At 53.6% G+C, this 26052-nt stretch overlaps 1 protein-coding gene across 5 annotated transcripts in view; it reads right to left on the bottom strand.

The window, feature by feature from the left end:
* Positions 1 to 26052, bottom strand: part of NEK6 (NIMA related kinase 6) — an 83257-nt gene that overhangs the window by 39131 nt on the left and 18074 nt on the right. For 3 of the 5 annotated variants that reach the window (XM_072777869.1, XM_072777871.1, XM_072777872.1), the window contains exon 2: positions 5577 to 5695. In XM_072777869.1, the coding sequence (XP_072633970.1) occupies positions 5577 to 5666 (90 nt within the window). In that variant the 5' untranslated portion in view covers positions 5667 to 5695. Of the gene's footprint in view, positions 1 to 5576; positions 5696 to 22818; positions 22932 to 26052 lie in introns of all 5 variants that reach the window. The other 2 variants (XM_072777873.1, XM_072777870.1) reach the window with 2 other exon arrangements.

Here is a 26052-nt window from a genome sequence, read left to right as displayed (position 1 = left end):
GCTGATGGGAGCCCCTGAGTTCTCCACCAGAGGAGGAGCAGATGGGTGGAAGGCTGGGAGGAGGCGGCAGGGATGCTGATTGCACTCTGCTGCCAGCCCCAGCAGGCCAGAGGGAGGGGGTCCGCACTGCCCCAGGGGGAACACTATCTCAGAGAGGAACCTCTGGGAGCAACTCCCTGGACAACATGAGGCTCAGGGGAACCAGGAGCCAAGGAGAGGGTCAAGGTCCCCAGGTCATCTCTATCCCCAATCTCACGCCCCTCGAGAAATGTTGCCAGCCTTCTCAGGCCAAGGCCGGACTTGGGGTGGGGGTGGGGTGGTACTGGTGAACCACTCCAGAACACCCCCACCCCGGCAAGCTCGGAGAAACCCAGACTCTCTTCTCCAAGTCAGATCAAATTAGGCCACAAACACCTCCCACCCTGTGCTAATTTGAGTTTAAAATGTTTGAACCACAATAAGCTTCAGTCATCAACAGATCCTTTTTTAAAAAACAGGAGCATAAAATTACATGTTAAAAGAATAAAAATGCATTCGCCCAATTAATTTTCTGAAATCTCATTAAAAAATTTAGCCTGACTAAGTCAGACTTCTGACCTGAATTTTAATCATCTTTACACTGAATGGGTCTTTTTTCCCTGATATTTGCAATGCATCATTAATTTTAAGGCAACTGTTTCTGTGATTTTAAAAAGCATACTTCATCAGAATGACATTTCCTGTAAACGAATTTCACCTTTAAAGCCATCTGACACTGTGCATAGGGAAGTTCTAATGGATTCAGAATATGTGTATATCGTGATGTGTTTTAAATCTGTGTTCCACGGAAGAAGGGCATGATTTACAGAGAGTCCATATTGTCAGGCTCTTGCCAAGGCCGACCCCACTCAGCTCTGCATGATCTGGCTAACTTCAATCCCAAAGCTCATCTTCCCTCTCAAAGACCTCACGACAACAAGCGGTGCTGTGGGGCCACAGGACATGGAGAGACATCTGGCTCTGCTCCTCAAGAGCAAAGCATACATGTTATTTATCTCAGTTTCCACCCCTGCAAAATAGAATTCTGAGTAAGACCTAGTTCCTAGCCGGTAGGAAGGTGGAGGTAAGTGCCAGGTATCACCGTGCCATGATTGTCCCAACCTGGAAGTCTACACACGGCTCCAAGAGCCAGGAGCACATGGGAGTAGTGAGCAAGATGCCCAAACATGACAGTCACCTGATAACAAAGCCTAGAATCATCTCAGTGCAGTGGGTCTCTTAGGACAATTCCCACTGACTGAGCTCAGAGAAAGCTGAGCTTAAACATATGTAAGAGAATCTGGAACCAGTGCCAATGACTTACAAGCCAAGACTTGAAAGGCGAAAGCCGTAAAGAAAATGAGCCATCCCACTGGAAGTCTGGATACATCCTGGACTCTGTTCTCCCTCATCCCTTCAGTTACCAAGTCCAGTCGGTTTTCTCCCTGAAGTCTCTGGAATCTTCTCTCCCCATGTCCAGCCGTTTAAGACCATGGCATCATCTTACCTGGGGGACGGCAGTGGCCTCCTCATCTCGTCCTATTTTCACCCTAAGTGTGCCTTGAGCACCAGCAACCAGCAATCTTTCTAAAACCCAAGCTCCCTTGTCCACCTGAAACCCACTAATAGGCTCACCCTTCATTCACGATAGACTCCATTTCAGATGATACAGCCTTTCAGGAACACCAGCCATTCCCCCAACCAAACAGTGGTATTTTTTTTAAAGATTTTATTTATTTATTCATGAGCAACACAGAGACAGAGACACAGGCAGCAGGAGAGGCAGGCTCCCTGTGGGAAGCCTAATGTGGGACTCAATCCCAGGACCCCGGGATCACAACCTGAGCTGAAGGCAGACACTCAACCACCCACCAAGCACTGGTATTTAAACACTTGCCTAACCTCATTGGACCTGCACCTTCAGGCCTGTCTCCTTCCTCTTCTTCCTGGGACATTCTCCTCTCCTCGCCTGTCCCAAACTCCTGATGGTTACCAGCCCACCTGTCATCTCTCTAGAGCTTTCCTTGTCCCACCCCACCCTCTGGGCTGCCTCAGCATCCGCCTGTCCCTCCATGGGGCTTTCCACCTCTCACACTGTCTGTACCTAACTTCTGTGTGGGGCTCGTCGGCAGACCAAAGGCAGAAACGAGACAAGCACTTGCTGAACTTACAACACTTCAGCAAACACTTCTTGAATTTTAATAGCTGCTAATATTTGGTCATTAAATCTTACCTAACTACCAACATTGCTTTGAGAAGATTTTCATAAAGATTTTGGCCTGTGTGATTCAGATCCAGGGGCAGCCATCCCCATCCCCAGAAAAGTAAGGCACATTCCTCTTTCTCTGAATAGGGCCCAATATAACTGAACTTGGCACGCCCTGGCAGGTTTGCAAAGACTTTCCAGATGGAAGATACATTAACCAGGGCTTTCTCAGACAAGAGCACCTTTCTCCTTCTTGGAAATTCACGTGGTTTTTAGTGGATCAGCTATGTTTCACTCCTGATGAAAATGCTCTGCAGCAAATTGGTAAAATCATAAAGCATGAGGCATTAGAGCTCTTTCTCTCAATTGCATGCATGCATTCATTCATTCATTTAAAACCTCAATAATTCCACATGTGATTTCACTGGAATTAAATTAAAATACATGAGCAGATGTATTTTAATAAGCGGACAACTCTCACAGCTAGAAAGCTCCTTGAAATGACAAACTGCTAGCCTTGGGTGTAAAAAGTTAACAAAACCAGTCTGAGTGTTTGCTAAGTTGTTCTTTCTATACTGTGGGCATTTCAGCTCTGGGCTCCTGAGCCATGAAAACTAAAATGGATGTTAAAATAGAAGGATGAGAGCACCTGGGTGGCTCAGTGGTTGAGCATCTGCCTTGGGCTCAGGTTGTGATTCCGGGGTCCTGGGATCGAGTCCCACACTGGGCTCCCTGTGGGAAGCCTGCTTCTCCCTTTGCCTGTGTCTGTGTCTCTCATGAATAAATAAGCAAAATCTTTAAAAAAATAAATAATAATAAAATAAAATAGAAGGATAAAATCAGTGACACACATTTCCTTAACATTCATAATGTCAGATGCTATACTGGGGGTTGAAGGGATTCCATCTCGTTAGTCTTCATGGCCCCATTTTACAGATGAGAAAACCGAGGCTCAGCTCATTTACCCAACGTTGCCTGGCTGGTGAAGGATGGAGTTGGGAATTGAGCCCTGCCTGGTCCAGAGCACAGTATTCTTGCCATCATGGGCCCTGACTCCTTCTAGGGATGATTTCAAGGAAACAGCAGGGCTTCCTGCCATAAAGGAAAATGCTTCTGCTGTCAATTTGAGGTGTTTCTGTATCTCGAAACAGGCAAGATTTGGGCCGTGATGTCTCCCTAGATGGCATTTTAATACCAGTGCTTCATGAATGGAGGAGAGAGGAAGCACCCAACCAACCTCATTCCCGCCCGGACCTGCAGCAGCGCGGTGTCAACGTGGCTGCGCATCCCGTTTCTGCAAATCCAGCCAGATGCTGGCAGGACTGAGGGCCCCTTCGCCGACAGCCGCTGCCCAACGACGAGTAATTGTGTCTAATTCCACTTAACTGTGTCATTACCCACTCCAACATGTGCAACCAGACGCCCGGACGCCACTGCCACCGCCACCGCTGCCGCAGCCACCTCACGTTGTTTGTGAAATAATTACGGGCTCTCTCCTCTGCCAAATGAGGCTGTAATTAACCCTAATTACTCAAAATGCAACTGGCTAATTCTGGGAGATTAATCAAGGGAGACTCAATTGTTAGTGAATGACTTAATATGACAAATTGCTACATTACCCAAGGAGGCCTCACTGCCCCCAGCCATCAGTGAGATGTCCTGGTGGACTCTGCACCAGCAGTGTCCATGGGCCTTTGGGCTTTCTGGGATCTGCCTCCCCAAATTCCATCTGGGAAATGGGCCCATGTCCCATCCGGTAATCAGACTGGAGAGAGTACACACAGCATAGATGCCCCTGGACACTGTATGTGTGTTCTCTCACATGCGTGCACACGCACACACACCCTAGTAGATGCCATATCTATAGTTTACATGTCTCACTGCTGCATGAATCCATAAACGTGCCCCTTCTCTTGGACTGGTGGAGCTCCACAGCAGTGAGCATGGCTTGATGAGAACTCAGGTGTAGAAGGATTTCACACTGATCTGTCTCCTTGGCCGGCACCTTTGTGCAGTGTGTATCTGTACAACTGCACGGCAATCCTGGCCAAGCAGATCAAACAGCAGACTACCCGAAGTCCTCCAACAGGAACTAGGCAGTCAGAGGCTGCGACAAGCCTTCCAGGGCTTAAGAAGGTAGCTGTCTCTGAGTCTCCCCCTGATTTAGGTCTCATAGCTTTGGGGAAAAAAAAACAACAACCTGCACATTATTTTTCATCATATCAGGCTGCCCACAGACCCTGTAGCACCTGGCCCTGGCTGGTTTGACCAGCCTGCCCCTTCCAGGCCTCTGCAAACCAGTTCCTCAAGGAGGCCTCTCTGGTCATCTAGTTGAGATCATGTGCCTTTTGGAGCTCCATGGGCCCCCAATGTTATTCTGCCCTGTTTCCTATCTTTCTCTCCCATGAGGCTATATGCTTTCTAAGAGCAGACCTGGGTCTGTCTCCTGCATAGCCCTGTAGGGGTGTACTACAGGTATCTGAAGTTCATTAATTCAGCAGGCATCGAGGGGCTCCTGTGGGCCCGGCCTGGGATGATGTGACCAGTGAAGCCTCACCCCAGAAGTTCTTCTGTTTAGGACTGGAGGCAGATTCCAGAACCGGTGCCCCAGTGGGACACCATGGCCATAACCCAGGGCCTGTGCGGCATGGGGGAGGAAGTGGGGTGGAATGAGAAGGCTCCCTAAAAGCAGCAGCATTTGGACTGAGGCCTGGAGGGGGCATCGGGGAGAGCACTCCAAGCCCAGGGGACAGTGGGTACAAAGGCAGGGCATATACAAGCAGCTGGGATCCCCAGAAGCCATATTCAGAAAAGCAGCAGGAGGCTACCCAGCTCACCCAGGATCTGCATAGAGTGAAGCAGGTAAGTGTCCTGAGGCCCTGCTGGTTCTAGATAAAGTGGCTAAAGAGGCCCAGGACTCAGCTAAAACCAAAAAGGGAAGCTGACTTCAAGCTGAGAGTAAGGAAGCACTTTCTGACCACATGCACAGGCTGCTTGCTCCCCCGGAGCCCCTCACTCTCTCCCCATTCCTCAGGCCTCCACCACTTGGCCTTACTAACCAGCACTGACCCTGCTGAGATAAAGCTCTTCATTCACACGGAAATCCCAAGAGCAGACTAGGGCCCGAGTCTGGCACAGAGAAGGCTTCTCTGAGTGCTGCTGGTGACGTAAGGGCTGACCAGGTTGGTAGTGAGCTCCACTCCCACCCTCGGAAGCATTCAAGAAGAGACTCCAGCTAGTGGCTGCCCGAGAGATTCCTCCAGGGGCTGGGAGGAAGTAGCCTCAGGGCCCTGTGGTCCCTGCGGTCCCTGCTGAATCCCCAGTGCTCTGCAGAAAAAGGCAAAGGGCTCACCTGTGGGTCAGGGGGGTGTGCCAGCCCTGGGGTGTGGCAGAGGTTGTTCGGGCTCCCTCCATGGGGCATGTGGCTGGGCTGGCCGGCCATCCTGCATGCCAGCCTCACAAGGGCACGGGCTGCAAAAGAAAACGAGGGTTTTCTTATACACATGCCTGTTCACATTTTCCTCCTGACGGCACTGGGATGGAGGAGGTACTTCCATTTATCCCATCTTACAGCTGAGGTGCAGAGCAGCCACCCAGTCAGAAGCAGGGGGCTAGGACTCGATACCCCACATGACACACTTTCCCTCTGGAACCCTGCCTGAGTGGTTGCTAGGATTATCCCCATTGGATGAGGGGGAGACAAGCTCTGCCCAAGGAGAAATCTCATGATGGCCCCCCACTCCCCCAACCAGCAAAGGAGGTGCCAGATTCAACCCAGATTTGGAGGTGCTGGGCTCCAAATCCTTGTTCTTTCCACATTATTGTTCTCTGTGCTTCCTGGGGGAATTACAAAGCCCTGTACCCATTATCACCCCCACAAAAACCCAGATTGTCTGGGTAGTCAGGAGACTGCATGCAGCAGCTGCAGGAAGGACCCAACACCTCCATCCTTGCTGGGCCCTGGTGCACCAAACGCAGGGAAGGCCAAGGCCATAGGTCCCCCTCAGTGTGGCGTAGACCTCCAGGCAGGCGCAGAGCCCTCTGTACAAGTGAGCAGTCCCATTTAGGGTTTGGGCTGCTGCATCAGAGGCCCCTAGGAGAGTCAGGGATGTTGGTCACCAGTTGCCATGGTAACCATGGCAGCCATCCCTGATTAAGCATCCACTCTGTGCCTAGGCCAGAGCTAAATGTCATCTAGGAATCATTCCCAGAACCACTGCCACCCCTTGTGTCACCGGCAGCCTCTGCCAGCCTCCCTAGCAGAAGACTGCCTCTGGTACCAAGGCTGAGGCACACAGAATCGCTGCACAGCCAGAGGTGAGAGCTGGCAACTGGCCACCATGATCCTCCTGGATGCAAGGGAAAAGCCCACAAACACTTCTGCAGCACCTTCTATGTTCAGGGCCAGACCTGGGCTCCCACCTGGCTGCACAGAATGAAAGGGACTGATGCCCAGGAGGGACCTGTCGTAGTGTAGGCAAGTGGTGAGGGCCCCTGAAGCTGGCTGCTGCTACTTCCAGCAGACCCCACCTCGGAGGTCCCACAGACTCAACACATCCCAAATAGAGCCCCTAAGGACTGGCCCAGGCTACTGGAGCAGCTCTGTCTATACGCTCCAGAAAGCCAGAGTCCCTAGGAATTGGTGGCTCCTTGGGCAACCCTTAATCAATGACCAACAGGCCCAGTATGAAAGTGCCCTTGCCTTGGGTCAGGACACTCTGGGGGTGTGACTCACACTCCAGAGCCCTGGGTGGAGCCAGTGGGTCTGGTCTGAGATCACATCCCTGCTTGTCTGCCTCCCCCACTCCTTTACAGTTTCCTCACTCCCAGGGTCTGCTTCTGGAGAACCAACCTAAGACATCACTTTCTCCCTAGACAGACTCTGTTTCTTTCATTCTTTAAGCTGATCATCTACACCCACCAGCCAAACTGAAAGCCTAACCCTGGTCCAGGGGCTCGGCCAGCTCCATGGCACACACCTCCCAAGTAGACACCATTGTCCCCCCCCCATTAACACAGGGGTGTCTGGGCACTGGGAAAGGAATCTCTTCCTTCCTCTCCACTGTAGGTTTTTCCAGCTACAGTGGGTGGCATTCAGCCCTCCCAGGCTCGGGGATATCTGTGATGCCTTTTGATCAGAGGATGTCCACCAAACCCTAAATGACCCCAGAGTTTGAGTCTCCAGCTCTGCCTCCCTAGGTCTGCCCTCAAAGGGACCCCAAGCCTTTCTAGAACCTGCATGCGGGCCTGCTGGGGTCCAGCGCCCATTCTTTCTCTGTGCCCTTAGGACAGGCCCAGCTCCTCCCTCACACACCTTTCATCAGCTGCTTCAGGGTAATGCCACTCTCCAGCACGCCAGGTAGACAGCTGAAAGCGAGGCCCCATGGAGCAGATGGCTCCCAACTCAGGCTGGCAGGGAAGCCCTCCACAACAGGGAGCGTGTGCAGGGCGAGGGCTGTGTCCTGCCAAGTGTGGCCCATGCTGTCCTGTGTGTGAAGCTGCCAAGACTGAGCCCACATGGACCCACAAACGTGGCATTTTATGTTATAGGGCTCTTTTTCTCATCTTGAATCGGTGGCAGGTGGAGGGCACGGTGGGGTTGTGTCTGAGGCCTCTCTCGCCCGCCATGCCCCTGACTCTGTCCTGGTGCGGGACTCACCTCCCACCTGGGCCCCTGGGTCTCCCAGTGCCTATGCCCTGCTCACTGAGCCCTCCTCCACGTGGGCCACTGAGGCTTCCTGGAATGCATATGGAACCATGGCCCCCTCAGCTTGTGCCCCAGCTTCCACAATGGAGAGCACAACCCCAGGGTGACACAGTGAGGACCAGGAGGAAAAGCCCCAGGATAGACCGACACGAGCGGCTTCCCGAGGCAGCTCTGTTACTCAGGGGGGACATGTGTGCAGCAATAAACCAGATTCGGAGGGAATAGAATGTAAAATGCGCATGCATTTTAAGATAAAACCGGAGACTCCTGCAGGCTCTGCAGCTGCTTCGGGCTGTACCCCCAGACCCCTGGGGGTGACATGTTCACCATCCTCTGCCCTTAGGAAGACTCCCAGGGAAAGGCTGGAGGAGAACTGTCTTCAGCAAGAAGGTCTGTCTTTATCTCTGAAGGTGCCAAAACGGCCTAGAGGCCAGACCCACACAGGTACCGGCTCACCTGCCGACAGACATCACATGGATGGCTGACCATGGCATGTGTGTCTCTGGATTTCCCTCCCCTCATCTAAGCTCACCCCAGCCTTTCAGGGCCAGTGGGCCTGGGTTTGCCTCTTGGCCTTGTCACTCACCAGCTGGGAGCCTGGGCAAGTCACACTGGGCGGAGGCTTAGCAGGTGTCGGCCAAGGTCATCCCTCTTGCCCTGTGTCATATTAATGGCACCTTCCCAATGTGCACCGAGAGGCACAGACTACACACTCAGGAGCCCACCCCAGGCCTCTCACAAGGCTCCCAGAGCACTGCCAAGGGGTCCCTGGCCTCATCAGAAACAACAGTAATAATAATGATGTCAAAAGTTGTGTGCCTTTATTATGCTAGGCCTTGCTCTATACCCTTCATCTCATTTCACAGATCCTATCTCTCAGGGGACAGAGTCTACTATTATCCCAGTTTACAGAAGAGAAAACTAAGGCACAAGGAGGTTAAGAGATTTGCCCAGATCCATGGCAGTGGAGCCAGGACTCAAACCCACGGTGGCATCTTTGCCCCAAATGACTACCCTGCACTCCTCATAGGCTACTAGTGGCAAATTCATCATCTTCCTTCCTTATATACAAGGTTGAGAACTTCCTACATCAACTCTCCACTGAACAAGCCCCTCTCCCCAGAAACAGGGCCTGTGCTGAGTGGGCAGGGGTGATCCCAAGGCTGGAGGGCCACAAGGGGCCGTTTCCCACCACAAGGGCCCCATGGATAGGAGCCCCCAGAGTCTGTGCCCTTTGGGACGGCACAGGGTGATGCAGCTCTGCTGTCCATGGTACCTTTTCTGCCAACCCCCTGGAGCTTTGGTAAATTACTGTTCCTAAGAGCTGCTCTATCTAGAACCTAATGGAAGAAGGGCTGTGCCCTGTCCTCCTCCCCAGTGAGGAAGAGGGGCCTTTGTTCTAGGAAAGAAGCCAAGGAGGATTCTGCAAGTCACACCCTCCCAAGTGTCAGAGAGGGACACTACAAAGGGGAAGGATACAGGGAGGGGAAGGGTGGGGAGGTGGAGGCAGGAGGAAGGAAGGGGAAGAGAGAAGGGGTGGAATGGGGCGGGGAGGGAGGTGGAAGGGGGGATGGTTGGGAGGAAGGCAATGCAGGTTCTCTGTACCTTTCCAGTGAGCCAGATCTTTCCCATGCATCCTAGGGCTGTCAGTAGACCCATTTTATAGATGGGAAGCTCATGGTCACATGGCTGATAAGCTGCACAGGGGATTTGCTCTCAATGACTCCAAAGCCCCTCCTGGGAACAGCCACTGCCTCCCGCTCTCTAGGAGTGCTGCATTTCAGAGACTTTACATTCTGTTTGTCTCTACCTAGGTGGAAACCTCACCCCTCTACTGGAGATTCCTGCCCCAAACGGCTTTCTAGAGAGTGTAGATGCAGAAAGACCAAGGGAGAGACTGAGACTGACAGATGCAGAGTGATGGGAAAGCCCTTCAGCACATGTAGGCATCTCCGGGTGACACAGGGAGCTAGCTAGCTGCCTGTCCCTGGCAGGTCCTGCCAAGTTGCAGAACAATGAGGCCCAGCCTGCCAAGCCCAGGTCAGAGGCCAAACATGCATGGAATGTGAGATCCAGCCACAGGCCACACTGAAGGCCTTTCTTCTGCACGGAGCAAGGGCTCTGCAGATGCAGAGTGCAGCTCCCAGTCCAGGTTCCCAAAGTGAGTGTCTACCAGGTGCCCAAGGATGAGCTCAGGATTTGCCTAAGGGTTAAGCAAGGCCTGCTGGGGAGCCCAGCTGCCTAGGTTCAAATCCTGGCCTGACTTCATTAAACCATCTAATGACTCGGTTTCCTTATCTCGAAAGTGGGGCTAATAGTAAGATATTCCTCTTAGGGTCACTGAGAGGACCGAATGTGTTTACAGATGTAAACTCCTTACAGCAGAGCCTGACACATGGGTCGGTCCTCTGAGACTCTGTCATTAGCACTAACCCTCACTGGGCAACAGAGAAGTGATCCTCTCCATGTGGCAGACACGAGAACTGGTGCTCAGAGAAGGGTGGGGCCTTGCCCAGGGTCATACAGCTGGTAAGCGACACGGCTGGGGCTATTGGTCCCCAGATCATGCTCTGTCTGCCTCCTGCATGTCCTCTTTGGGACAGGTCTGAAACAGACCCCGTCATCGCTTATGTGGACTATGGCTACCTTTGCAAAGCCCCCTGATACTACCCCCCACCCTGCCCAGCTTGGCCATCAGATAAAGCTCTTACTAATTCGGGGCTTGGGTTTTATCCAAGCACTCCCTGGAAGGGACCAGTTCCTGGGCTGGGCTGGGCAATGAGGTTTCTGCAGTGGCCTTTCTGACCAAGACTGTCACCTGGCCCTTGCCTTGCAATTTCTGGAAACTTTATCTAGAGGAATCGTGTCCTCCTTTCCCTACTGCCAAATGACACACCTTGTAGAAGCTAACAGTCCATGAGGCCCTTACCCTCCCCATGAAATATGACTCCAGGGATGTCTGGGTGGCTCAGTTGGTTAAGTATCTGCCTTTGGCTCAGGTCATGTTCCCAGGGTCCTGGGATCGAGCCCTGAATCAGGCTCCTTGCTCAGCAAGGAGTCTGCTTCTCCCTCTCCCTCTGCCCCTCATGCTGGCTTGCTCTCTATCCTTAATAAGTAAGATTTTTAGGGATCCCTGGGTGGCGCAGCGGTTTGGCGCCTGCCTTTGGCCCAGGGCGCGATCCTGGAGACCCAGGATCAAATCCCACGTCGGGCTCCCGGTGCATGGAGGCTGCTTCTCCCTCTGCCTGTGTCTCTGCCTCTCTCTCTCTCTCTGTATGTGACTATCATAAATAAATAAAAATTAAAAAAAATAAGTAAGATTTTTAAAAAAAGAAAGAAAAAGAAAGATGACTCAAGTCTTGAAACCCCAGGAAGGTTCAGGGCAAAGACCTGGCTTGGGGTGGGTTTGGGGGGGGGGGTCTATGCATGTGAAAATCTGTATGTTGGGGATCTCATGGTGGTGCATTCATATACTGTGTGTTTATTTATGTCTCATTTTGTTCCCAAACCCTGAGGTGGAAACAGCATGTCCTGCCTGTCCTTTTCTAGACGTCTGCATGTAAGTTCTCCTGATGGCCACAAGGCTTTGAGCCTAGCCACGTTCTTGGCCTGTCAATGGAGGAAGGTGTCTCCCTGCCCTGCCTCCACTGGATGCTGCATCCCATACCAGTTTCCCTGAGGAAGGCCCCTTCCAGTGGAGTGAACAGCTTTCTGAGTTGTTTTCCCAAAGCAGGAAACTAGCTCAGTGACTTTACACCTTCCATTCACAGTTCTCTTCCCCCACCCTGAATAAGTAAGCCAATACTGGCGTGGGCACCAGGGACTATTTCCGTTTGTCCAGCAGGCCCCTGGTAGCAGAAGCCTGGGATAGATGCCTGCTGCTGGAAGCCTTCAGCCAGCCCAGAGACGAGAGGTGTCACAGGCAGCAATGCCCAACATGCCCCTTCAGACCCCTTCCCACATGGGAGATCTGAGGCGCAGCAGGGACATGGGGTCTGGCTGCTGGTGGGGTCAAGGCTGTGCCAGTTTCAGCCTCAGACAACATCCACATCAAGCATCTCCCCTGAGCTAAGTGATCTGAGTATCTCCCAAGAAGCCCAGGAGGCACCGTCACTCCCATTTTGCAGAGGAGGACACAGGCTCTGAGGAGAAACATGACTTGCCAGGGTCCATATATCACAGAGAACGCTGCCATTTAAACCTGCGTCCCAGACCAGCAAGGCTGTGAACACCTAAAGAAACTCCACTGACTCCATGTCCCAGGACCAGGACTGGGAGTGGGACCAGAAGGAATGTCCTACCCACACAGCCTGGCTGGTGGGGAGGACGTGGTGACAGCCTGCCACTGACGGAGCATGCACTCTGCATATGCACCAGGTACACCCCAGGCCTTGTATATACCTTGTTCCCTTTATGGCCACCCTAGGTGGGGGCTGCTATAATCCACATTGTGTAGAAGAGGATATGAAAGTTCAGACTGGTTAAGTGACAGGCCCAAAGTCGCACAGCAGGCAACAGGCAGAAATGACACTTGAAACCAAGTCTGTCTGACTCCCCTAGTCCATACTGCCTTGGAAGAGTGAATGAAAATGAATGAATGAGTGAGTGAGTGAGTGAGTGAATGAATTCTGGCCCAGAGGTTTGGCTCTGGCTGCTGTGCCCTTGCCCACACCCTGGCCCCACTTCTCTTCTCATCTTGGGATAAGCAGACTTTACCCACTCATCATTTGACAGGAAGCAGCCAGATCTCAGGCCAGAGTCACGGGGGCCTGGGAGCCACAGGGGATGAGCCACAGACAGCGTCTGGTTTCCTGACTGGTCCTCTGTCTTCTCACTCCCCACCCCCAAAGCCACACATGCTATTCTGATTCCTCAGCTTCAGGACCAGTAGGATCATGACCAGCCCCATCTTCACAGGGTGGGCCTGCGGAACTCAGATCTCCTGCCTGATAACCCAACCGCCAGCTTATAAGAGGACGGTGCCCCACCATCCTGAACACACAAATCCCCATCTGCCGCTCCCCAGCCAACGCTCTCCAGGACAAGGCCTACACGGCTGCACGACGCATTCCAAGTTCTGCCCTGCTGGCACGGGCCTGCCCTCCTGCATTTCCCGACTCTTCCACCACACCCCAGGCCCCCGAACAGAGGGGCCTCCCCTTCCCAACTGCACACCCCCTCGTGGGTCCTAGGATTGTCACAGGCAATATAGCACCCACACTTCCAGAACAGATCCTGGGTCCTGCTCAAGCTAAACACTCCTGTGAGGTCTTGGTCAAGTCCCACCTGGGGTACTCAAGACCCTTCCATCCATAAAGAAGAAACAGACCCCAAAGAGTGGGCGTGCAGGGGCAGGCAGGCAGTACCCAGGCCCCTCTTCTCCATCCGCTGCTGTCCCCACAGCAGGGTTCTTCCTGAAGTCCACAGTTTGGGCAGCAACTGCTTCCTTGGTCACCCTCTCTTCCTCCTCTGCTGGCCTTTCAAGCAGGAGCATATCTCTGCAGTCATCTCTAAACCAGCAGTGTCTTGCCCAGGGCCTGGCGGGGGTGGGGGTGGGGGGAGCTGGCTGCATTAACTGACTGGTTGGGGTAGGGGGTCGGTGGTTCCTCCCAGGCACCTGAAGCCCCAAGCAAGCAGCGTGTGCCTTCATGTGCAGGGTTTCCACAGTCCCAGCTTGGGCAGAAATCACTAAGCCATTTCAAACAGACCTCCCCTCCTACTGCAGGGCTGCCCAGAGCCTTTTTAAAATTGAGAAGCGGGCAGCCCAGGTGGCACAGCGGTTTAGCGCCGCCTTCAGCCCAGGGCATGATCCTGGAGTCCCGGGATCGAGTCCCACGTCGGGCTCTCTGCATGGAGCCTGCTTCTCCCTCTGCCTGTGTCTCTGCCTCTGTGTCTCTCATGAATAAATAAATAAAATCTTAAAAAAATAAAATAAAATAAAATAAAATTGAGAAGATTCCTAGTCACCTTTCATTTCCAACTGCTCAGATAATAAAACTCAATTTTGGAAGAAAAAAATTAAAATGTAGGAGCTGTAAACATCTCATCTTGCCGTTAAAAGAGCAATGAAGGGGCGCCTGGTGGGTTCAGTTGGTTAGGTGTCTGCCTTTGGTTCAGGTCATGATCCTGGGGTCCTCGGATCAAGCCCCCACCATCGGGCTCCCTGCTCAGCGGGGAGCCTGCTTCTCCCTCTCGCTCTGCACACAGCCCCCACACACACACTCACACACGTGTGCACTCTCTCTCAAATAAATAAAATCTCGATTAAAAAAAAAGAGCAACGAAACAATTGGTTTCTGTGCGGAAAAGCCTTTGGCTCAGGGACCCAGTGAAGTCCAGAAGGCCATGCCTCATCCCACCCACTCTGAAAAGGAAGATATATATCCAGCACTTTGCTGTGCAAGGGGTTAATGCAGCACCTCGGCTCATCCCTGCCATGACGTCTGCAACGACCCCATTTTACGGAAGGAGAAACCAAAGCACAGATAAGTGACCCACCAAGGCCCTGGCTCTAGGAGATGGCAAGCCCTGCGTCTGAACCCAGATCTAACTCTCTCCAAAGTCTGGGTTTTAATCTCATTTGCTCGGGGCAATCCTTGGAGATTGGAGCTGGAGGAGGCTGGGATCTCACTGTGCTGAGGAGCTTCAGACCCTTTAGGCAGCCCCACCATTCCAAGGACCATACCCTTCAGATAAATGAACTCATTCTCTCCTCAAGGCCTCAGCAGACTCTACTCCCCCTCCCTGGAATGAAATACCTCCAGGCAAACCTGGCTCCTTCAGAGCCCAACCCAAGGAACCTCCTCCAAGCAGTCCCCCAGGACTTCCCCAGTCAGGTATTCCCAGCTCCACAGCATTTGTCCCCATGTTGTTACCACCTGCTCACATTTTTCTCTCCCCAAGTGGAGATTTCCTTGAAGGTGGAGACCAAAGCACCCGAGCAGGTCACAAAGGGAGGGCCGGGTGAATGGCTGTTCATCCAGTGTGTAAATGCCGGAGGCCAGGAAACAGAAGCTGGGGTCCCCAGGCCAGCTCATTCCAGGGGCCCCAGGGAACAGATAGTTTCAGAGAGAAATCCCTCTACCCCCATATCCTGTCTCAGACCATGGCTGCAGCCCTGACAACCAATGATGGAAGGATGAAACCCAGTAGGGTTGCCCCTGGCCCCAGGAGAATGACCATCATCCCGGGTATAGCTATTCCTGGTGGGAGAATCTCTGCAGGAAACTTACTGCTCAACTATCAGAAACGAGCCCAGGCGCAGTCAAAATTTACCCCAGAGGAAAAAAAACCTGCTTTTTCTGCTTCCCTCATCACAAAGCCCATGCTCACTCAGTGTGAACCCGGGCGGCAACAAAGGTCACCGCAGGCTGATGGCACGGACCCACTGGCAGCTCCTGGCAGGCGATGATCAAGTGAGCAGCAGCAGTGGCAGGGGGAACAGCCAGGTCAGGTGCCCAAGAGCCCGGACCCCAGGAGTCTCTCATGCCTGCTTCCCTGCCATTTGCCAGGCACATCATCGGGGCAAAGGTGGCAGCCCCAGGCGGCAGGAAAGTGAGGGGTTCCCCACAGCCGGAGGCAGGGCAGTAGCCATTACCTTGCAAAGTGGCTCCTGAGAAGCTTGGGAGAAGGGCTGCTCAGCTCAGGGTAGAGGATGGGTGCGTGGTGCAGGGGCCTCTGGGGACCTGGGTGGCCTCTCCATGCCAGGGCGGGTGAAGGAAGAGGCGCCAGCCCTGTCTCTGTGCGGGACTTCCCCTGCCCAAGGTTCCCATCCTCAGTCAGTGCCAAAAGGAAACTCCCCCACCACAGGCTGCTTCAAAAATAGCCCCGCTGCCACCTCTGTGGTTAATGGAACTTGTCATAGCCACCAGGGAGCCCTAGGCTCACCAGACACTGGAACTGATGGCAGCAGCCACCAGCTAGGAGAAAACACAGGTGTGCCCCAAACCGGCAGGCTCAGAAAGAGGTCAGAATCCACTCTGGGGTTGCTCAGTCCTGCTCCCCCATTTTACCTCCCAGGAGACTGAGGTTGCAAGACAAGGGCCGTGAGCACACCAGTAGCCACGTCTGGCCAGGACCCAGCTTCCCTAACCTACTCCATACCCCACACTGGCTCAGGCAAAGGGGTTTGCTCTTCAGGCTCTTTATGAACCCCTCACCCCCAACCTGGAACCAGGCACAGTGACAGTAGACAACAGGATTAAACCAGCCTGGACTTTGGGAGCAACAAGGTATCTTTCATTTGTCCCTTGTACTCCATCCCCGCCTACCCCTACTGGGGTCCCTGCAAGGGCCAAGAGGTAGAAAAGTTCTTGCTGTCCCTTTAAAAGCCTCACCCTTTCTAATCTCTTCCTTTTAAGCTATTCCAAAAATATTTGTTGCCTGACAGATGAGAGGTTTGGTAGGCAGCAGCCCCGGGTTCAAGTCTTGGCCCTGCCATGTCCCAGCGGCCTGTGCCCCCACGCTATCACCCTGGGCTGCAGGACAGGACTGGCACATGAATCAGAAATACTTAGCCATTGGCCAGGCACATGACAGACACCCAAGCCATGGAGTTGCTGTTGATTGTTACTACATCCTTCTTCAGGCCCCATACTCTCCAAACGAGACCACGGGTCCAGGAACCAGGACTCAGGATATCCCTGCCTTCCCTCCTTCCATACGTCTTCCCAGCTGTCTTTGGGCAGGGCCTGGGCTGATGGCCAGTAACCATGAGATGACTCAGACAAAACCCCCCCGCCCTATAGCAACACAGAACCCCCAATACAGAAACAGATCCAGAAACCAGAAAAGAACATGGAAAGTGCCCCCAGGAAGAGGACTGCTGGATTCTCACTTTGGGCCAGGCAAGTCAGGGACAGCTTCTTACAATATGCAGAGTCTGAGACAGCCTACATGGATAGGCAGGTTTAGGAGCAGAGGGGAAAGGAACTCTGGTGGAGGACACAATGGGATCAAAGACGAGGAGGCCTGTGGACCCGTGCGTTTATGGGAGGAAGTCAGGAAGGCTCCAGGCCAGCCCCAGCCCTTGGTCTCTGAAAAGCACTCCTGTGGCCAACACCTGCCTCCTCCTCCAGAACAAGAGCCACCTCTACCCTAGGCAACCTCCCCCCGCCCCCACGTCCCATCTGCAGCTGGACCTCTAGGACTGACAGAGGCATATGGCAGCTGAGGCCCCAGAGGACACACCGAGGCAGATTCTGGCATCGTGGCTCGGCCACCTGCCAGCATACCTTCCCTGCCGGCTGGGCCCAACTGTCAGGCATATGCCAGGTGCTGGCCCCCTGGGTGGCCGCTGCTTGGCCCAAACCAGCCTTCCCCAGGCCTGCAGGGTGGACTCCCTGCACCCAGGCCCTAGTGCGTGCAGCACTCCTCAAGGACTATCCTCCATGACCCGGCTAGATAGGTGTCCTCAGCCCTGACTCACAGAGGAAGCTCCAGACTGGCTGGGTCAGGACCCCAAGCTGGGCACCTTCTCTCTAAACATTGTTTTTCTTCTGTTTCTGGTGCCCCTCTAGGGGCTAGTGTGCTCTTGCCTCTCGGGACATAGCCCAGCACCCTGGGAAAACAGATTCAGCCTGGGGGAGCCCACCCTATGGAGCCTTCCTCTTCCCCGTGGGCCTGAGGTGGCAAGACATTTCCGGAGTGTAACTAAGCTCTGCTCCACCTCCACACCCTCCACACTCACATTCATTGCTGGTCACTGCCCACCTGTCCACCTGGGACATGGATGAGAGGGCAGAGCAGTGCAGAGGGGCACAGACAGGCACACCTGCCCCTCTGTCAGCTGCAGGGCTCTCAGGGCCTCCTGAGCCACCACGCACCCCTAGCACCATCTCCACGAGGCTGAGCTCCACTTCTCCTCCCAGTCCTGCCACCTGGTGTAGAGCGACTGGCCAGCATGCAACCATGGCTTCTGGAGCCCACACCACAGCAGGCCCTGTACATTCCTGCGTTGTGTTCCCCCTGACCCTCCTGACCCCTCGCTGACCCAAGCAGGGCCTGGGAAGTGCAAGGCCTTCTGTAAATGCTGCAGGTGGTCTCTGCTCTGAGCTGTGGCATGTGGCCAGGTGGCTGGCAGCTGGGGGGCGGGGAGGGGGTGTCTCAAGGCTCCTCAGGGACTCTCACTGCTTGGTTGTCGGGAAATCACAGCCTATGTCTGGGCCTCAGTTCCCCACCTACAGCATGGTGGGGTGGCTCCACAGTCAGGGGTCCTCTTCTGTAGGAGGCTGATGGAGGACGTGCTGGTGCCCTGCAGCTGAGCTCAGGGACGTGCGCGTTCTGGGCCTGGAATTGCCAAGGGGAAACTCTGGCTTTAGGAGACTTTCAGAAACCCCCTGAACACTACCCTCCCCATTCACAACAAGCCATGGCATATGGGGGCATGTCTCAAATGCCTCCCGGCTCTCAGATAAAACCGTGGAGGTGAGGTATGTATGCATGGCAGGGGGGGGCGGGGGTTATCACACACAGAGTACCGCCTGGTGGGACTGGGTGCTGGGCCAGATCCCTTGGGAGTGTTGGCAGCTTGTGCACTCAAAGCAGCCCTACGGGGCAGACAGAGCATCCATTTGACAGCCAAGAAGACTTAGGCTCAGAGGTCATGTGACTTGTCAGAGGCATCCCAGCCGGAGAGAGGCAGACCCTCAGTGAAAATGCAGGCCTGAGTCCTCGTTCACCTGGACATCCTCTGCAGGGTCCAGACCAGGTTCCTGCCCTCAGGGAAAAAGCAGATGTGGCGGAGGGGGCACCAGAGCAAACTGCTTCTTTATGTTGCACAATCACAAAAGGGATCACTGCTTCTAACTTGAGCTTATCAAGGGGGCTTTCTGGGAGGTGGTGGCACTTGGTCCCCCTGGGACCAGATGGCCAGGTGGTACAGACGTGGAGGGGCAGACCACCACAGGCTCTGGAGTCAAAGAGCCCAGAGTTCAAATCCCATGCTGTCTGTGTGCGGCCACACGAGCTCAGGCTAGTTCCCAAGTCTCCTCTTTGTTGTTCCCTCTTCTGTAAACAGGAGGCCAGGTAGGACCCACCTCTTAACAGTGAGAACTTGCATGCAAAATACCAGCCTAGGACTATCAGGACCCACCTACACACAAGAGCTCAATAAACATGGCCATAGCTACTATTATGACTACCATTATCATCGTAAAAAGTGCTCATTGAACAGCAACTTTCTGTTCATCTCTGGCAGCCCACTCTGTAGACCAACTATTCACAATAAGGCCGGGGGATCCCTTGTCTCATGGCTGACCAGGCCCTTGGACCTGTGGATGTGGCAGGAGGCACCCAGGGCCTCTGAGGGATGCCACCTTCCAGAAGGATGGGAGAGGCTACACTGGCTCCTGTGGCATTCTCTCAGAAGCTGGGAAGTGATGGCAAAGCAGTTCACAAAGTTACCAGGATGATGATCCTGAGCCGTCCCCCTCCCCCAACTGTCTCAATAAAATAAATCTTGGCCTGCGGCTAGTGAGAGACCCTATATATTTACACGACGATCGTGCCTCGTGATCACAGGACTCATGGTTCCAGCCGGCAGCGTGTGGCAGGGATGCCGGTGGTCCTAGGAGACTCTCTATTTTCTGGCGACTTTTATTGTCCATTATATCCTGGCGTTTACAGGGCTCTGCTCCAGGCCTGGCAGGAATATTGCACACGGTGGGGCTGGCAGGCCTTAATATTCCAGTCATCATCCTGCAGGTGTATCTCTGGGTCTCATCTATCCTGCCCCAGTCTCTGTGGGATATCAGGACCCCAAGGGGTTCCAGGGGCTCCGGTGGGACAGGGCTGGGGATGTGTCCAGAGGCATATGTATCCCCACCCAAGCCATTTGCTTGGTTCCAGTCTGCTGTCCCAGGCCAGGCCACTGCTAACTCTTTGGCCTTCTTTGGGCTTGGAAAGGGGAGGGTGCAGAGGTGCACTGGAGCCACTATTGGCTCAGGAGGGCTGCTCGATACATTCTCAGGAATTCTGTGACAGTTGGTATCACATTGGCTGCTTGAAATCAAACACGGGAGGAAGATTTACACATGGAATTCGGCAAATACTCCAAGTCAGGGTTTTGGACAAGTCCCTCTCTCCACCTCTTCCCAGGGACCTGTTTGTTAAACACTTCCCAGCACACCTGGGAGGGGGTGACCTCGTGGGCCACTATGGGCCACATGAACTTCTGAGTCAGGTGTGAATCCTAGCTTCTTCAATCACCAGCCATGTGACCTTAGGTAAGTTCAAGCCTCAGTTTTATCATCTATAAAATGGGGACATGCTTAAATTCCCAGGGCCATTGTGACGGTTAGAGCATCTTATGGAAAACACCCTGTGTGGGGCTTGATATGTATCAGGTGCTTAATAAATAACTTTTGTCACCTATTCATTCAATATTCGCTTATCCCCTGGCTCTCATGGGCCAGAGCCTCCACTGTCTGAGAGAAAGGAACACACAAATGCCCCAGGAGATGACAAATGTTAAATTCTTCCCATCTGGACAGTTCTTGAGTGTCTACAGAGGATTTATGCCTATACCACCTTGTGAAGCCACATGACAACCTGCAGAGGTGGGCAGAGAAGCACTTTTGAGATGGGAGCTGAGGGGTGGGAACTGCCCAAGGCCCCTGTCTGGGGGTAGCAAGGTAGGGCTCAGCCCTGAATCCCCTACCTTCTGCTCTAGGTCCAGCAAGGCACCCATCTCTGAGATCCCAGGCCCAGCCAGGCTGGGCCCCTGCTGGCACCAGGGCTGACCTCAGAGCGAGCCCAAACACAGAGAAGGAGGAATAGGGGGTGAGGCAACACCCCCCCCAACCCCCGGTCTAGCAACCTGGCTGCGAGTCTTGGCTCCATGGCCACCTTGCCCCAGGCCCAGGCCTGCTGGGCCCCAGGCTGCCCATCAAAAGTCTGGGAGAGCTGCAGTCAGGATGCTGTTGGACCCCATGGGCCAGCATCTGTCTCCAGGCTTCCTGGCTTGGCCAAGTATTCCTCTTGTGGGAATACTTGTGGAGGCCCCAATCCAGCTATACTGAGCTTGCTATCTTACCCTGCTGGGCAGGGCTCATCCATCCATTTCACAGATGAGGAAAACGGAGTTCAGAGGGCTGACCCTAGGCTGGCAGCAGGCAGGGCTTGTGATCAGGAGATCAGAGATCAGGAAGCCACCGAGTCCCCGAGTTCTGACACCCTAGAGGCCCGCAGATGTGATGCTCCTGGACACCCTGGGCTCAATCCCGAGGGGCTGAGGAGTATTCTGCTGAAACAGGAGAGTGAGAATAATGCAAGCCACTCTGATGATTCAAGTAACCTTTGAAAGTAGGAGGTGGGCGGAAGTGGGTGGCATTTCTGGCAGGTTTCACCTCACTTCCTAGAAGGATGCGTCACCAGCTTTTGCTTAGTCAGTGCTCACATGACTGTCAACACTGTGGCACTGGGGTGGCACCTCCCAGCTCACTTGTCCTCGGAGCCATCACAGGCTGGCAGGTGGGGGCTGTCCACCTGTCAAAAGAGGAAACCTTTTCATTTCACAGATGGAGAAACTGTGGCCCGGGAGTGGGGAGAGCTTGGTTCGGGGACACCCAGTAGAGATCTAAGTCTTCGTACTCCTTTACCCAAAGCTTACTTCTTCTATTTGAGGAGACAGGAAAGGAGGAACCCTCTGGAGCTTTAAAAGAAAAAAAGGGAGAAAAAAGAACTTGCAGCCAAACAGAATTGCAGCAGCGAGGCCCCAGCCAGCCCAAAGAAGTTTCCGAAATTCTGTGCAGTCTGAATTTTTGCGGGCTGAAGGGTCACGCGATTTCCTCTGCAAAAGGCAGACTTTTTGAAAAAGTCTGAGGGTGAAGGGGGAGGAGGGACATGTCCATGAGACCAGAAGTCATGAGCTTCAGCCTGGCTGCCCGAGTGACTTGCTGGGTGACCACAGACAGGTCCCTTCCCTCTCTGGGCTTCGGTTTACCCGTGTTTATTTACTACATGTCAAGCCTTGTTCTAATGCACTTAGGTGATGTCAGTCTCCTCATCCCTCACATTACATTATCATCTCTACATACAGAACGGGGAAACCGAGGCATGCAAAGGTCAGGCCCGCTGCGCTGGAGGAAGGGCTGGGACCTCGAGCGAGGTGGTGCAGCTCCAGAGCCCACATTCTCAACCATAAGGCCCTCTAGCCTGCTGCAAGCTGATCTCCAGCGCCCATCCTACTGTCAGAGGCTTTGCATCTGGGGCTTGGATGCCAACAGGCCTGTTTCTGAAGACTCTGGAAGCCACTCTAAGCTGCTGGCTTTTCTGTGACTTCTGTTGGCTGAGCAGCCTTGATAGCCACAGCCTAGGCCCTCGGGAGGCTCCCAGGTCACTGCAGCCAATGACCCACCTCTTTGAGCACCGGGAGTCGGAGCAGGAATGGACGGCCCCGCTCTGAGGTCCATTTTGGAGTTTTACACACAGGTTGGCCTCTGGGACCGCGGGAGAGAGACTGCCATTCAGGCGTCCAAGAAAGAGGGAAAAACCATCTATTCATAGCCAGACAGAGCCCGCTCTGTGGAAATGGTGCTACTGACACGAAAAGTAGCCCAGCTGTGGAAGAGATTCCCGAAAAGCCTGACCTGGGAAGGCTCAAAGGCTTGGGTGGTCACCAAGCTTATAAAATAGGCCTGGATGCTCAACCATGAAATTCCTGAGGGAATAAGGTTCTGACCCAAAACCTGTCTTCCAAAACAAAATTCTTCAGACAACATTTTTTGGCTTAAGCAAGTAGACTGCTGATCTGTTTTGCCCCAATCTCTCTAGAGTAAGGAATACTCATGCCAAGAAGAACAGCTATGATATCCTGTGCTCCCGCCCCAGGCCACACACTGTGCCACAGATCTGGGCACACTTGTTCATTCCCACGAGGAATTATTACCTCCATTTTGCAGATCAGGAGACTGAGGTTCAGAGAGGCACAAGTCTGCAGAGCTGGGAGAAACAGGTAGAGGTGTGAATTCCGGCACCAGCCTGGAACATAGGAAGCGGGGACTGGCCCCAGGAGAACCCGTTACATGTATCCTCAGGAGAAGCCCTGGCCAGACATAGAAGTACAGAGAGAGTCATGTGCAGCAAGTGCACACATTCCTCCCTCCACAAGCCAGAGGAGGACTCCTGTAGACAGACAGGTGGGAGAAAGCTGGCCCAGCTGCAGCTAAAATAACTCCATCAGGGCTGCCTCAGGCCTGTCTTTTCAAAGACACCGGAATCCCTTAACTGAGAACGCGGTGCTGAGCATCCAGAAAATTCCCCATGCTCTGTGCATACTGTTGCATCAGTGGCCATCTTGCACACATGCGCAGTTGCTGGAGAAGGAGAAACTCTCAATCCACTCATTTAAGAGTGCATGTCTCACCAGAAACTTCAGAAAGGCCCCCAAAGAACCCACTAGCCCACATCCTAAATCTCAAAGACAGGAAACTGAGGACTAGAGCAGGGAAGCGATGTGTCCAAGGATATTCAATTGTTTGTTGACTCAATCTTCAAACACACACTAGGACTAGCCTCTGTCCTCAATGGAGCTCCTCGTTCAGAGACAGGAGTCTCAAACCAGCACCTACAACCCAGCTGTTTTTACACCCGGGGTGTGGAAACACAGGAAAAGGGATGTGCAGTCTGTCTGTCCTGTCTCAGAACAGGAAGCTGCCCTGAACAGGGGAGCAGGGGGAGGGCACGCCAGGCAGGGGGTACAGCAGGTGCAGAGTCCTGAAGACCGGCAAGCCCGGCATCAGTTGTAGGACAGAGGCCCAAACAACTGCAGTGGCCTCAGGTCTGCAGCAGAGAGGGAGGGTCAGCAGCACCGATGAGGGGTCATAAGCATCTGCACACAGGGCTGGTAAGCGCTGCAAAGCCAGACTCCCCCTCCAGTGCTCTTCTGCGTGCCACCCTGCCTCCCACAGTGCCAAGCCCAGATATAATGTTACTGAATGCATCACGGGAGGAATCAAAGACCCAGACATGGTTCAGCAGCACCTTTCTTCTGCTGATGCTACCTGCACCATACCTGACCTCCCATGTCTGCCCTGGTCAGCTCAGGTAACTGTGCCCACACACAAGGAAGGAAGCAAATGCCTACAGAACCTCCCTCTCAAGGGACTACACTGGGACCATGTCTCAAGAGTTCCATGAAGTTTATATTCCAGGCTCCAAGACACTCTCTCTTATCTGGCTTGTATTTATTGAACACCTACTGTGCAACAGGCTCCATACTAGGTACCTGAAGGACTTCACAGATGGGTGTTACAACCTCAAAGCCACGCAGCCATCCCCTCATCTTTCGGGGCTGGAATCATTACTCTGATTTCACAGGAGGGGAGCCACGGAGCTCAGAGAGGCCTTGGACTTGCTTGAGCAAGATCCCTGGCTAGGAGGTATCAGGGCTGGGATACTAACCCAGAAATGTCTGACCACAGAGCCTTTTTGCCAAAACAGATAAGGGTCCCTGGAGGAAGAGAAGAGCCTAGATCCTTCCTTCCTGCCACACAGGCAGGCAGCCCTTAAGCCACAGAGCAGGCGAGGCCGAACTGGCAGAACTGCCCAGAATGGCGGGCCCTGTCATTACTGGAAGGGGCCACACTCCAGGCCAAAGGAGCACAGCCAGGGCTGGGGACTTGTGCAGAGCACTGAGGGTCTTGGGCCTCTGAGGGTCCTTGCCAGTGCCACCAAAAGACTAAATGCTGATGGACTATCTTTCAAGAAGCTCCAATGAGCTGATCCACTCATCTTTGGCACCTGCATTAAAGGATATACACAAGTCTAGGATACAGAACACAGACTCTGGAGTCAGAGTGGAGGGTGGCTAGGTCCCCAACCCTGAGTCCAGTCACGACCTGGCCCTGGCTGTGGTGACAGCTCTCCCTCCCTGGACCTGGGTCCTTGTGTGCATCTGTCTCCTCTGGTAGGGATGTCAGCAGGGACCTTGGGGCTGCCTGGGCCCTGCAATCACAGGGAGCCACAGCAGTCCCCCTTGGAACCCTGTTTCAACTCAAATAGCTGCAGACACTCCAAAGCACTAACACTTGGCCATGCCCAATGTGGATAACCCTTCCTCCTCCCCGCTCAGGTCCCTGTACCAGGGTCCCCACCAAACTCATGTCTACCTGGACCCTGGGAATGTGGCCTTATCTGGGAATAGGCTGTTTGTAGATGTAATCAAGTGAAGATGAGATCACATGGGATCAGTGGGACCTCAGTCCAATAACTGGTGTCTAAGACACAGCCAGAAGGCCATGTGACGCCAGAGGCAGAGTGGAGTCCTGCGTCTACCCACCAAGGGACACCAAGCCTTGCTGGGAACCAGCAGAAGTGAGGAGAGACATGTAGCACACCCTCCCCTTGGAGCCTCCAGAAGGAACCGATCCTGCCCACACCTTGATTTTATGCTTCTGGCCCCAGGACTGTGAGACAGTGAACCGATGTCACGATAAGCCACTGGGTCTGTGGTGACCTGTTATTGTGGCTCTAGGAAATGAAAACACTCCCACCCCACCCGAGCTTGGCCAGAGAACGCATGCAGCCATCTTCCCAGGTTCCCCAGGCTCTGCAGACTTCATCGAAGGCTCCAGGCTCAATTTGTGTTTCTCAGGCTGCAGAGGAAGTAAACCAATGCTTTCCAGGTCTGGGGATTTCACAGGCCTATAACGTTTCTCTTAAATTCTGAAGATGGATATAAAGCTGCCAACTTTTTCTGGCATCCACAGTAAAATTTCCATCTATAATCCCCATCCCGCATAAAAGAGGACACCTGACATAAGAAAGTAGCTGACACCAGGCCCGCCTTTCAATTTTCTCATTTCTTTTATTTTTTTTCTTTTCTTTTTTAAAGATTTTATTTATTTATTAATGACAGAGAGAGAGAGAGAGAGAGAGAGGCAGAGGGAGAAGCAGGCTCCATGCAGGGAGCCCTATGGGGGACTCGATCCCGGGACTCCAGGATCACACCCCGGGCTGAAGGTGGCGCTAAACCCCTGGGCCACCGGGGCTGCCCCAATTTTCTCATTTCTTGATGGACAGGTGAGAATCTCACTTAGCCCTGGGCCTGGCCTGGATCTGGCATTCAGGAACCAGCAAACTCCAGCCACGGTGCCCTGCCAGGTTTTTTTTTTCCCCCAGT

The sequence above is a fragment of the Canis lupus genome, chromosome 16 (assembly GCF_048164855.1).
Source record: "Canis lupus baileyi chromosome 16, mCanLup2.hap1, whole genome shotgun sequence".
In the NCBI taxonomy this organism is placed as follows: Eukaryota; Metazoa; Chordata; class Mammalia; order Carnivora; family Canidae; genus Canis; species Canis lupus.
The sequence above is the reverse complement of the archived record's forward strand: the minus strand, read 5'-3'. Positions and strand labels throughout refer to the sequence as shown.